We start from the raw sequence: 13,709 nt of genomic DNA, 5'->3' as shown, positions 1-13,709 counted from the left end.
GAGAAAAAGTGAGTGCATCTCGAAAAAGATGATTCGTCATTTTCTAGAGAGAGAATGATAGTGGAGTGTGTTGTGGGTTAGGGAGATAGATAGTGGGAAGATAATGACAACTTGCAGTTACGTAATTAATAAATATTAATTATTTAGATTATTTCTAATTATCCCCTGATTATTGAAAGAAAACTTACATTTTGGTAATTATGAAAAGTAGATGTTAAATGCAGGGATTGAGGTAATTTTCCCAGAATGCAAAGCGCAAACTAATTCGGCCCGCCCAAATAGCTTTACAGCCCATATTCTCTATTTCCAATAATAGCACCTTTTTCTCGCTCTAAAAATTAGGGTTTATCCAAGCGGGATTTCACTTCATACACTCTTTTCACTGAAAAATCCTCCCTCAATCACCCATGGCGAAACCAGGTCGAGGTCGCCCGGCTTCACCTTCAGGCTCCTCTTCCCGCTCCCGCTCACTTTCTCGTTCGCGTTCGATTTCTCGCTCTCCTTCAACTTCACGCTCGCGCTCCTCCTCAAGCTCCCAATCAAGGTCTAGATCCCGTCGTCGTTCACGCTCCCGCTCCAAATCATTCACCTCTTCCTCTCCTTCTCATAGCGATAGCTCTCGCAGCGCTAGCCCTCCTCAGAGAAAGAGGTTTAACCTTTTGTATCCCTTTCTATATACTAAATTTTATTTAATATCTATGTATGCTTTCTTTTTATTACAAATGCTGTAATTTGAGGTCCGATTTATGTTTTTTGATGCATATACTTGGTTGCTGGGAATCAAAATGATAAATTACGTAATCCATTATGTTATTATGAGGGAAACTTAATTTGATTTTTTCGCCTGATTTTATATATCGAAGTTAGTCTGGACTGTATAGTACTTCAGGAAATTCTAGTCTGGACTGTATAGTACTTCGGGAAATTCAGTGCATATTTCTTTCTACGTTCTTCATAGAGCCTAATACATGTACGCCAGAGTTATTTTGGAATTAGCAAGTATCATTCAGAGGGGATGGGCCAAATCTAGAATTCTTAAAACCAGATTTTGCTAACAAAAGTGCACACTTTCTCACTCATATCGCCCTCATAGACATACCTATCTATTGGAATTTGGGTGCTCAATCTTGTAACTAGGTCAAATATTCGTGTAACTACATTGAAAACTGGCTTGGTATGTTGATTTTTGTTGGTCTTTCCCTCTGTTCTTCCGTGCATGCTTTTTGTGATTATTTAGCCCCTGTTAGACGAAAATTAAAATCCAGATTTTAATTTAAATCAAAGTCAATAATTAATTTTAACCACACGTTTCATAGGACACACAACTTTCAACCCCACGTTTCATCATTTTTTATCAAAAGCTACTAAAAATACGACTTTAATCCCCTCCAAACAGGGGCTTTGTTGAGATGGTTTATGTATACGTGCTGTTCTCATCTTTCATATTGACCAACGTGATATTTATTCTCGTCAATGTGATATTTCACAGTCCTGTCGAAGAAGCTAAGCGAGGTCGGTCTCCACCACCACTATCTAAGAAAGCTTCTCCACCACCGAGGTGACATTATGTTCAAAATGCTCAATTCAACCAAAGTTTCAAGTATATTACTTATGAAATTAACAATTCCCACATTTTTTAATTCTGCCATTGTTATTGTTCATGTTTTATCTTGTTGTTCTGGTTACCCTTTTCAACATTCCCCTTTTAAAACCGCGATAAATTTCATATCACCATCAACATAAAATTGCCGAGCTCTATGGCTAGGAAAACTTGAAATTTGGACCAGTTAGAGCTTTTATGGAATTAGTACCTATTATTATTATTATTATTATTAGTAGGAGTAGGAGGAGGAGTAGTAGTAGTAGAGGAGGAGCAGGAGCAGGAGCAGGAGCAGGAGCAGCAGCAGCTATACTTGATTGTACCACTATATAAAATCTATCTTAAAAAACATACTAATTATGAAGTATATTGTATATTTAATGGGTACAGCTTTTATCATTTTAGATTTCATATTAACTTTTAGGTTGTTATCTGCTGCTTATTTTGTAGCCACTTTGTCTGCAACTGAATTTGTCCTCTTAAACTTGTGTATCATGTCTCCATGGCTTTATTTTATTTTATTTTATGTTCTATGGTTCTGCTGTTATTTCTGATTTCTAACTATCATGGATGGCCTTATTATGCTTATTTTATTCCGTGTTTCCAGGAAAGCTTCTCCAATTCCTGAGTCACTAATACTTCATGTCGATCAGCTCAGTAGAAATGTCAATGAAAACCACCTAAAAGAAATATTTGGTAGGCTCACTTCTTTTTAATCAGCTGAATTTTGGTAGTTTGCTTCTGATAAATACTGATTGAACAGTTATCCTGGAGCTAGTGAAATTGACTAATAATTACTTGGTGGCATAGACATAATTTCTTTTCATTTGAAAACGAATAGTAAGGGCGGACACGGGTGGGCATGGGGAGTCACGTGACCCCCAACTTTGGGGCCAAATTTTTTTTTTCTTTTCTTTTCCCTTCTAAATTTCTACGTTTTTGTCTCAATTTTTGAAGTCATTATGATATGTCAAAGGAAATCGAAATATTACATTCTTAGTATCATTTCGAAGTACTTACACTGTAGTTTTGTACGTTGTTAATGGAACGGTCAACCATAGCAAATGTCATGACTTGTCAAAGTAGCCCATTTCAAGCTAGTATTTCCAGAATTTCGATAACATGCTAACTTTAAAAATTCTCAATCAATCGTACATTAGCCGAATCCACAAATTGCTTATATCATCTCGAAGCTCATTTCGAGAACGACATCATAGGCATGTTGAATGGTTCAAACAAATATGGAAAATAGTTTAAGATGCGTCAAACATGCATCTTAAAAAGAGGCATATAAGTCGTATTTTCTTTAAAAACTTTCAATTATTATAATTTTTGCGATTCAAACTTTCAATATAATTTACATTATTTTATTAGGAAATTTTACATGGGTTATGACATAAAAAATTTTAGAAATTTTACATCCGAAAAAGTCATACGTAAATTTTTGAATGTAAAATTTCATGTGGTATATTTTTTTTGGATGTAAATTTTTGAATGAAAAATTTCTAACTTTTTGCAAGTTTGATTGTGCACTCAAAATATGTGCGTCCGCCCCTGATTGATAGGTAGCTAGCTTTTCTGGCACTTTTCTTATTTGCGCCTCCAGGCAGGTTGTGTTTCATTTCCTTTCTCTTGCTCCCTCTTTTGTAGGTAATTTCGGTGAAATTGTCAATGTACGGTTGGCAATTGATCACGTCGTAAGTCGTTAAATTCCCATATTTTGTGAAGGTGTTGGAACCAATTATTTACTTTTAGTGATAGATTTGATGAACCGTTTCTTTGTTGCAGGTTAACCTTCCAAAAGGATTTGCATACATTGAGTTCAAGAGTCGGGCTGATGCCGAAAAAGCCCTCTTATACATGGATGGTGTATGATTTCTTCAAGATGCCTCGCTATATGATCATTTATGCTTCTTTACTGTAGTGAAAATCAATTTGCTTTACTGGTGTTAATGCAGGCTCAAATTGATGGGAAAGTTGTTGGAGCCAAGTTTACATTACCTGAACGGAAGAAGGCTGCTTCGCCTCGTAAAGCTGTTGCAACAACTGCGAGGAGAGATGCGCCTAAAGCTGATGGCATTGCTGCAGATACCGACAGAGATGGACTAAAGCGACCTAGAGAAGGTATGCTTATCCTTTATGCCCAATGTGGAACGGTATTTTATTCCTTCTTCTGTTACTGGTATTTGTTTTAGCAAATTTCCTCATATCATCAGCATCTCCTCGGCACAAACCTCTTTCTCCATCTCGAAGGAGATCTCCTGTAGCACGCAGAGGTTCTCCCAGACGGGAACCAGATTCTCCTCTCCGCCGACGTGCAGATTCTCCAGTTCGCCGCCGAGTAGATACTGCTTATCGACGGGGTGACTCACCGCCTCTCAGGAGGCGGCCTGCATCTCCTGCCAGAGGCCGTTCTCCCTCCTCTCCACCAAGGCGTTATCGATCACCTCCCAGGTTTGGTCTTTCAAATGTTCTGCCATTGAATTGTTTGCCTTAACTTATTATCTTTTATTAGGGGGCTGCTTTTGACTTGTTTAATTTTGAATAGGGCATCTCCCCGCAGAGTACGTGGTAGCCCTGTTCGACGACGATCTCCACTTCCTCCTAGGCGACGGTATGTTAACTGCTTGTCACAGTGCCGTCACCACTGGCATTCCTTTTAGATAATATATTGTGCAATTTTTTTACGTGTTATCTAATTTGATGTATTAACTCCTATAAGCTTTGTCAATTTAAATATGCTTTTCAATTACTCTGAGGAGCATTCATGTATTATCATGTACAGGACAAGCATGTGGGTCTTTTTTTAATAGGCTTGATGACAGATAAAGTCTAGCATTCGAAGGACATAGGGTTTCATGGCTCTCTTTGTTAGATTTAGTGCTGCAAAGATCAGGAAATATGGGGACTAGAAGGTATTGGATGGGTGATGGATGGCTGACAAGACCCTGGAACATTTTTCTAATTGTCTAGGATTTTTAGTGGTTGAAGTTATAGAATCCGTTAGTCTATTAGGGGTTGTCTGGGATCCATATAGTAGAGCTAGGTGTCAATCTAATTGCTGAAAATTTAAGAAGCTAGAAGAGGATTCTAGGAGCCCAGAGTGTTTTAAGGTTTTTGGGTTGTTTAGACATGATCAATCCTAGAAGCTGAAAGGAAAATAATTGAAGATTAGAGAAATTTCCTTTTCAGGTAGTAGAACATGTTCTATTTGATTTATTGTTAGCTGTATACTTTTTTTTATGGGAATAAGCCTTTCAATAACTTAAGGAACATTGATTATGCGCATAAAGCTATCATTTTGTGATTTGCGTTATATTCGTTATATTTTCTTGTGCTTGTATATAGGTAGTTTTTTTTCTTGAAACAACAATGGTTGTGTTATTAATTTTGCATCATGACTCCTACTGTGTTTGGGTTGGTCCTCTGTAATTGTGGGAATGTTTGTTTATAGTTCTCCACGACGTGCCCGAAGTCCGCCGAGAAGGTCTCCAATTAGCCGTCGACGTAGCCGCTCTCCTCCTATTAGGAGGCCAGCTCGTTCGCGATCAAGATCAGTATCTCCAAGAAGGTATATATATACATACATACATTGTTTCTTAATTCCATAACTTGCAACAATGTTTTTCCTTTTTTCCCTTTTTTTTTTTTAAATGAATAACGAAGTTTATTACTTCTCTCTCTTAATTACACATAATTTCTTTCGAGTTTAAATTACATTCGAGCTAGGCAGATTGATTAATTTTAGTATTCATATTCATGTTTGTATCTAAATAAATTTCATGAAATATGGTTAAATTTTAAAGGTATACAGCTTTGGTGGAGTTTTAGAACACTAGTAAAACAATTTTATGAAAGCTTTAAACATGATATGGCTGAGATGTGCTCATACTCGAGTCTGAATTAGCATTTCTTTATTTTCGATTTCTGATCTATTTCACTAAAAAGATGTGGTATCTATAATGCCTCATTATGTCATGACTTCTTATGCATATGATGTATTCTTCCTTGCAGAGGGCGTGGACCACCACCTCCTAGACGTGGTAGATCATCGTCCTACTCTTCATCGCCTAGCCCACGCAGGGTTTGTGTCTCTAAATATTCTGTGTCATGAGATTCTTTCGGTTCAGTATCTAATTGCAGCTCCACCTTATGAATTTGTTTTCAGGCTCCACGGAGGGTATCAAGGAGCCGTAGTCCAAGAAGGTATGCTTTCTTGTACTTGTCCCGATGAAATCTTATGCTATGAATGATTTTTCTTCACCAAGAATGAACCGCATTTAACATAAACTACGTTAAAAGTTTCTGTCTTATGAAAGTTAAATGGTTTCATTTATTAGAATCATGCAAGCGATTATTATCATTTATCTAAGATAATTTTTTTAAAAAAATTTTGGGGTCATTCTATTTGAGGATTGCTAGTTGCTTTGTCTTACTAATTTCTTGTCTAATTTGTGCTTGTTCTTTCAGGCCAATGAGAGGAAGGAGCCCCAGTAATAGCAGCAGCAGCAGTTCACCACCCCGTAAGCCTTAACTTTTAGGGGCCATTTCTTGCAACGAAGAGAATTCTGATGCACACAATTGCATGAGCCAATATTCGTAGATGGTGCTTTATGGTTGAATCAGTCGATGCATTTGTCTCGTTAAATATTCTAAACATTGCTGTAAACTAAATTCGTATGAGATTTTGGAGGACTAAACCGTATCTTCTATTTAATCTTCAACTTGGGCATGCCTGCTAGTTAGCGGCAGGATGTTTGCTTATGAAAGAATTTGGGTTTTTGTCTTGGAATCGTGTTTTCCGGCTCTATTACACCTTTCTCGTAATGGACGTTCTCAACATGTTGTTTTGGCGTGATAAATTTTCATTTTCTTTTCATTTTTGTTATTGTTTTAGGTTAAATGATAAAATGGTTAAATATTATTTTGACGATTTCATCGATAAACATTAAGTGGAGGAAGTAAGTACCAAGGTAAAAAGAATGAGGAATGATCCCTTGAAAAAAATTGGAATAGTAAACACTAAAATAAGCGGCTATGTGCATGTGATGTTACTTAGTCATCAACCAAATATTCTATTTGTCAAATTCTGAGGGTCGCATATGCAAATTTGCCAAATTGAAGTGAAAACGTATTTAAATTGTGAAGAGACTAATAGTATCAATTGTCAAATTGAAGTAAGAACATATTTAAATTGTGAAAAGAACATTTTCAATCATCATTGATTATCATTTAAAGTGGCAATGAATCCTTGAATTTGTTGTTGGATAAACTATCATCAATGAAGGTAGATAACACAAAGTATTGTAGGATGTTAAGGGTTGACAAAATTTTCGAAAAGTCAAAGGGTGCTTTTCAAATGGGTTGATAGCACAAAATGTCCCTACGTTTGACACTTATTGCAAAAAAGGTCCATACGTTTCTTTTTTTTTTTTGTTTTCGTCCTTATTTCGACGTTTCATTGCTAAAAACCTCATTTTCACCATTTTTTAATATGAAATGACCAAAATATCATCCTATTTAAATAAAACAAAAAGTAAAGAAAAGAAAAATAAAGAATACATTATAATTTTACTCCTAAATGTTTTTAAAAAGTACAAGTGAGTCTAAATAATTATTAAAATGTCTAATAGTAAAAACGTCCCTACGTTTCAAATTGATAAAAATGACATTTTTCGCAATGAAACGTGAAAATGGGGATGAAAATGCAAAAAAAATAAAAAAATAAAAAATTGTAACGTGTGGATGTTCTTTGCAAAAAGTGTCAAATGTAAGGATATTTTGTACTATTATGCCTTATTAAAATTGAAACCATTACCAAACCGATGAACCTCCATATCATTTCCAAAATACCATCACCCAAACTCCGGCGGCACCACCTGTTTCGAAGATATCCATGTCATTTCCAACACACCAATCGACTATATTCATCAGGATACTTTTCTTCATGGTCTTAAAACATCAACAGATGGTTTAGCGGTATGGAAATTCAACGGTTTGGGCGATGGTTGGTTAGAGTTTTTTCATTTCTAAAGTGGTAGTCATATTTGGAGAAGAAGAGACCATGAAGAGAAGTGTCCTGGTGAGTATAGTCAATTAATGTGTTGGAAATGACATGGATCTCTTCGAAATAAGTAGTGCTGCCGGAGTTTGGGTGATGATATTTTGGAAACGGTATAAAGGTTCATCGGTTTGCCAATGGTTTCAATTTTAATAAGGCATAATAGCATAAAACATCCCTACCTTTGACACTTCTTGCGGAAAACGTCCATACGTTTCAATTTTTTTTGAATTTTCATTCTTATTTTCACGTTTTATTGTGGAAAACGTCATTTTTATCAATTTGAAATGTTTGATATGACTTGGAATTCCATTTTCCAATTTTACCTTGTTTGATAACATTTTTTTCCCTAGAATTGGTTTTTCCAACTATCTTACCACATATGCCAATTTCCACCTTTTTCTTGAATTGGATATGGTGAGAATTCCAACACTCGGTTACTATAGCGACATTTTTTTTTTTTTGCAATGAAAACAAATTATTAAAATTATTGTAAAAAAATATTTTTCCTTTAATTGACAATTTTCATGAAAGACAAAGCAAAACGAACACTAAAATATAGACGATTTTCTTGAATTTTTTTTTTTTTTTGTTTTGACAATGGAAACAAATCTCATCCCCAATACTAGTAAATTCTATCATTTTAATTTACAATTTTCATGTAAAACAAAGTCAAATGAATATCAAAAAACATTTTTATTTCAATATTTTCCACGTATAAAACTATACCAATCAAACACAATAATTTATAATTTTTTAGAAAATAATTTTTTAGGCAATTCACTTTTCTAAATTTTTTTTTTAGACAATTCAATTCCGTCTTTGTAATTAAGTGGACCCTAAGTATTGGATCTGGCCCATCATCCGTAATCCTTGCATGCCTATATGGATTCGGCCCCCTAATTCTATCCATTAAAGGTGTCTGTAAAATTAACGATGTCTAACATAAAAAAGGAAGCCAAAATATAAAAATATATCCCAGTTCAGAAAGAGATCATTTTTTCAATTTTTTTATCACTCCAGTAAGAAGGAGAAGAAGAGAGTCAAGCAATCCAGGATCAAGTGGATTTTTAACTCTTGCCAATTAGTGTATAATTTTTTATTTTTTTTCTGTAATTTAAACTTTTTGTCTTTGTTTTGTTCGATCAATTGTCGGAGACTCGGAAGCGGATTCTTCATAAACCCTAACTTCTCCAACTTGAAGCTTTTGAAGGTTAGTTTACCTTTTCAAATATCTCTATTTAAAATATTCTACGCATTTGATAAGTTTTTCACATATATATACACAGATGGAATTAGATTTCTCAGGTCTGACGAGATATGCAAGTTATGTATATGTTATACTGTTAAATTATTTAATTGTACAGGGAGTGTTGTTATTGATGAGACAAACTAAAAAAAATAAAAATTGAAGTTTGGATTGTTGAAATTATGGAATTAGATGGGTTTGGACTCTAATGCACGGCCTTTAAAATTCTGTCGGGGCTGCAAAAGTTTGGAATTAGAGGGGAAAAAAGAAAGTAATTATATCACTTTTGGATGTAAATTGAAAAGAAGAAAGACGGGAGTTGTAAATTCCCAATGAAATTTATTTATTTTTATTTTTATTTTTTCCCTTTGAAGAAGAAAATGCTTTTAGTCAATGTTAGAAGTTCCATTGAATTTTACCACTTGCGCTAGTGGAATTTCAAAATGTATACCCTAACCTCATATTTTTAGTATATCCACTATTTATGTTATGTTCGGTCTTCATTGGCCTTAGCTTATTACTTTGCTCTTGATGTATATATAATCTTTGCAGCCAACAAAAGAAGCAAATTCAGTAGTTTGATCATTAGCACACTTGGCATCTCTGCAAGATTCAATGGCAGGCAATGGCCTGTCAACATTAGGCCGTGTAAAACTCGTTGATCTAATACCATGTGAAGGCCTTCCTTCGGACTCGTACAAATTGTCAGTTTCAACTTTGTCCCAATCTCTAGCTCACTATTCAGCTGCCATTATCCAATTACCGGTGAATGATGGGGCCCTTTTGAGGTCTTGTTTGGAATCTTCTCGTCTCTACTTCCATCAAAAACCACCTTACCCTCCTGCAGATATTATCCATCCCGATGACTTCCATGAATGGTGCAAGACATCTGGTTACCGTGCAGACCCTCAAATGTGGCAAGAGAGTTTTGATTTTAGACCTGGGCTTACTTCCGCAGAACCTAATAATGAAATTGAGATCTCTCCAGCTGGTTTAGTGGACATATTTGCACTACTTGGGAAAGCGTGTAGGGACATATTAGATGCCATTGGCTTTTACTTGAATCTGCGCAGTTCACCTTTCAGTGAAATACTTGATAATGTGCCTCTTAGAAATCGGGAAATATCGTCATCAGTGTTGTCTGTTTTTTGCCATGGGAGACCATCTTTTCAGGGTGCTCAGCACCATAATTTAACGACTCAAGAAGATGGCGAATTAGCAATGTTCTCAGACCATGAACATCAGGTTGATAGAAGCCTTATAACTCTTGTCAAGTCAGATCGGGCAGGCTTGCATGTAAGAGACTTTCATGGTCATTGGGTCATAGTGGATGGCGATCTTGGACCCCAAGAAGCAATTATTTATCCTGGGCTTGCTTTGTACCAGGCAACTGCGGGCTACATCAACCCAGCAATGCATCGCATTGATATCAGTAATCTGCAGGGTTCTATGTATGGTCGTTGTTCTCTGGCATTCAAACTCATGCCAAAATCCATGACAAGTCTCAATTGTTCTGAGATGAGGGCAGCTGGGCATGGGGTGGAAGCTCAATTTCAGCTTCCTGTATCAGTCGACGACTTCATGCAGAGATCCACTGACCAACTTCTTAATAGGAATAGTTTTGCGACATTCAGTTTCCCTACGGCCCAAGATGGTAAGAAGTATTCCTGATAATTTTTTTCTTTAAGTCTCTTAGATAATAGATCTTATGAAATCTTCACATGAATAAATTTTTTGATAAAGACTTATGAAGTTTATTTATCATTGCACTGAATACATTATCTTTACTTATTTATAATGTTGACTATATATTATGAAATACGAATCTTATTACCGTGTGTTCAGGGAGAGCATCTATTAAGAAACAAAAAAATAAGAGTATTTGTGGAAGAAACGACTGCTAGTTTTGGTCACTATTTTACCTGATTAATATAATTTTACCTTGAAGTGCTGGCCTCCCATGTTAGCTATGTACGCACGCACTACCATTCATATGAATCTGCTATTTAACCATTCATGTGAATCAGCAATATCCATTTGTGTCCTTGGTAAGGTTGCTGTTGTTCGATCTTTTCCATTTTTAACTTTGAGAAATCACAGATTCATATCATTATATGCTGTTTCCTGCTGAAACACTGTAAAAAGTTTTCTGTCATTTGGCTAATATACTAGTAGCCCTTAGAAGTTTTTAACAACAGGCCCTTGGATCGATGAAATGCTGGTACAGGATCAGTGAAAACCGTCATGAGGAAGAAAAGGAGTAATTCAAGTTGTAAACCTCTTCCTCCTTCGAAGAGACTGCGACTTGAGGCACAAAGAGTTCTGAAAGAGAGGGTTCAAGATATTGCTGATAAGAAGGGCATCAAACTGAGGTTCTGCACCCTGAAGGAGTGTGAAAATCATGTCCATTCACTAGACAGCCCTTGTGCACATATAAGAATGGAGATCGGATGGCCACCAGGAGTTCCATTTGTTCACCCACATGATCTTCCTAACAAGGCGAAGATTGGATTTCTTGAAACATATGAACCTGGTTGGTCCACAACAAATGATATGGAGTAAAGTTTAATTGGATTTGGCCGAAATAACAGACTTCCACCTGCAATTGTAAGTCACCTTTACTATCCCTTTCAGCTTCTATAATGAATCCACTGGTAAATTTGTGAATGCTTGCCTTTATCACAGACGCTGCCAGTCTCCTTATGCACGATACTTTCTGTCTAATATTCTGTTATAAAGATGCCCCATTTATAGCCAAAAGGAAAAATAGACATCCAAAGACTCGAGACTAAAATGCTGGAGATGCGCATGTAAGAACAAGAGCATGAAACAGAAAATTCTTGTCCATGTTACAACTACATTTGTAAATATCACCCTTAAAACTGGTTTCTGTGGTGAGGTTCATCATGACGCCATGAGCCAACCCTTACATAGTGCATTTAGAGTAATTACAGTTTATTTTTTCTTTCATAAAAGACATCCATGACAGCACATATTCCCAGCTTGATGACTTCACAAAGCTAATCTTCTAATAAGGGTAATTCCTAGTAGTGTGCTTGCTTTGATACCTGCTGTTAAAAACGACATTGGGTACAGCTCACCCTTGAAGCTGACTTGTAAGGGGGTGGATGTCCAAGTGAAGATGGCGCACAGTTCAAGCCTTAATGAATTCAGTAAAAGACATCCATGACAGCACATATTCCCAGCTTGATGACTTCACAAAGCTAATCTTCTAATAAGGGTAATTCCTAGTAGTGTGCTTGCTTTGATACCTGCTGTTAAAAACGACATTCGGTACAGCTCACCCTTGAAGCTGACTTGTAAGGGGGTGGATGTCCAAGTGAAGATGGCGCACAGTTCAAGCCTTAATGAATTCATAATCATTAGAGTTCATCTAACTTTCAGCTCTCAACTTTCTTGCCGTGTGTTTGGAATGTCCTGCTTCTATAACATCTTAATGAGTTACCCAATTTTTCCTAAGAGTGTCTCCATTAGATCATAGTGTTGACCATCTCTTTGATTATCTAGAGTTCATCTATCTTTGCGCTCAGTGATGTATCCTTCAGTACATTCGATCGAACTCAGTGCAATACAGAAAAAATTGTTACTGCGTCCATCATTTGCCATTTGTAGATGTTATCTTTCATCTTAGATCTCCTCCTTAAAATATGCTCATTTGTGTTGTCCTGTTTTACAGGAATGTATTTTCGAAGTTACCATACCGCTCTCTTGGTCACAGCGTACTTGTGGACCAGTTCAAGCCTGCTTTGCTGAAATTCTCTCTTATGAAGATGCTAGTTTCTTGCTTTGCGATTTTCTCCCCATATTATGTAACATAAGAAATTTATGTTCCATCATCCAGAAATAAAATATCTGTAAATGCACAAATTTTGAGAAGTGGCAAAAAAAAAAAAAAAAAAAAGGGAAATGATACTTGTACATGTTAGTTTATCACTCGGTTTACATAATGTTGAGGTGGCAAGATTTCACACCATTTTGGATTCAAAAAAATAATAATAATAATAATAAAAGGTTAAACCAGCTTGTGAAATCTCGTCACCTCTGCATTCTGTAAACTAAGTGGAAAATCAGCATGTATAAGTAGTATTTTCCAAAAAAATTTGGTGTCAGTGCATCATGTAGCTCTAAAAAAAGGTTAATCCCTAACCTTAAGGGTCTCCCACCACCCCTACCCTGAAATATCGTGAGGAAGGTAAATCGCAGGTTATGCCTCCAAGAGTACAGGGTGGAAGGCTGCTTGTACACTTGCACTTATTCAAGAGCCAAATTCATATTTCAGGATTCGAACCCTTGACGCAGCGGCTTCAAACAAAGTTGGATTTTTCCACCCTCCCCTTTTTACCACTTGGAGATGTGTCCTGAGGGCGAGTGCATCATGTAGCTCTAGCTTGTATGGATGAATTGTGCTGTTGCTCTCTTCAAGATAGCCATATGAAATTGTCGTCTTATTGTTGTGGGTGTGTTACCAAACTGTGTGGATGTATTTGTCTATCATTTTAATTAATTTAACATTTATTAAACCACATTTAATCAACTCTTAACTTTAAATGATAATTAAAACTCAGCAAACGGTTGGTTGACCCGTAAAAATATTATGAAATGTTAAAGGGTCGGATTCCAAGGCCCATTGAAAACATTTCCACAAAGCCCAAAAGAGTAAAAAGCCCACATTTGTAACTTAAGGATTTACCACCGCACAACTTTCATCCTCCTACTGTATCTAAACAAAGAACACAAAACCCTAATCGACATTGAGCTCAACGAAAATGGTGAAGTTC

General features: G+C 36.2%; 2 protein-coding genes across 4 annotated transcripts; both read left to right on the top strand.

Annotated features, from left to right (window-relative positions):
- Nucleotides 1-347: 347 nt before the first annotated feature.
- Nucleotides 348-6,392, top strand: LOC111407119 (serine/arginine-rich splicing factor SR45-like). 3 transcript variants are annotated; one of them, XM_023036431.1, is made up of 12 exons: nucleotides 348-649; nucleotides 1,475-1,558; nucleotides 2,208-2,296; nucleotides 3,251-3,297; nucleotides 3,389-3,469; nucleotides 3,559-3,724; nucleotides 3,817-4,054; nucleotides 4,149-4,214; nucleotides 5,055-5,171; nucleotides 5,615-5,643; nucleotides 5,769-5,806; nucleotides 6,071-6,392. In XM_023036431.1, exons 1-11 carry the CDS (start codon nucleotides 408-410, stop codon nucleotides 5,795-5,797), a joined length of 1,188 nt encoding a protein of 395 aa, XP_022892199.1. In that variant the 5' UTR covers nucleotides 348-407; the 3' UTR covers nucleotides 5,798-5,806; nucleotides 6,071-6,392. The 3 variants fall into 3 exon arrangements, with proteins under 3 accessions (XP_022892199.1, XP_022892197.1, XP_022892198.1); XM_023036429.1 differs by having other exon boundaries at nucleotides 349-649; nucleotides 5,615-5,684; XM_023036430.1 differs by having other exon boundaries at nucleotides 350-649; nucleotides 1,490-1,558; nucleotides 5,615-5,684.
- A 2,223-nt stretch (nucleotides 6,393-8,615) lies between these two features.
- On the top strand, nucleotides 8,616-13,040 carry LOC111407118. Its single transcript, XM_023036428.1, has 4 exons — nucleotides 8,616-8,874; nucleotides 9,463-10,564; nucleotides 11,138-11,517; nucleotides 12,608-13,040. The coding sequence occupies exons 2-3, from the start codon at nucleotides 9,526-9,528 to the stop codon at nucleotides 11,470-11,472; spliced, it is 1,374 nt and encodes a 457-aa protein (XP_022892196.1). The 5' UTR covers nucleotides 8,616-8,874; nucleotides 9,463-9,525; the 3' UTR covers nucleotides 11,473-11,517; nucleotides 12,608-13,040.
- The last annotated feature ends 669 nt before the right edge of the window (nucleotides 13,041-13,709 follow it).

The sequence above is a fragment of the Olea europaea genome, chromosome 13, assembly GCF_002742605.1.
Source record: "Olea europaea var. sylvestris chromosome 13, O_europaea_v1, whole genome shotgun sequence".
Classification (NCBI taxonomy): domain Eukaryota; kingdom Viridiplantae; phylum Streptophyta; class Magnoliopsida; order Lamiales; family Oleaceae; genus Olea; species Olea europaea.
This window is presented reverse-complemented; position numbering and strand designations above follow the sequence as displayed.

What these genes read in the sequence shown, in the direction of transcription:
- LOC111407119 (XM_023036429.1), top strand. Translation starts at nt 408, where the DNA reads ATGGCGAAACCAGGTCGAGGTCGCCCGGCTTCACCTTCAGGCTCCTCT. An exon ending in ACTAAAGCGACCTAGAGAAG is followed by an intron (nt 3,725 to 3,816) that starts GTATGCTTATCC and finishes TCATATCATCAG; the next exon opens with CATCTCCTCGGCACAAACCT. An exon ending in CCACTTCCTCCTAGGCGACG is followed by an intron (nt 4,215 to 5,054) that starts GTATGTTAACTG and finishes GTTTGTTTATAG; the next exon opens with TTCTCCACGACGTGCCCGAA.
- LOC111407118 (XM_023036428.1), top strand. Translation starts at nt 9,526, where the DNA reads ATGGCAGGCAATGGCCTGTCAACATTAGGCCGTGTAAAACTCGTTGAT. An exon ending in TTTCCCTACGGCCCAAGATG is followed by an intron (nt 10,565 to 11,137) that starts GTAAGAAGTATT and finishes ATGCTGGTACAG; the next exon opens with GATCAGTGAAAACCGTCATG.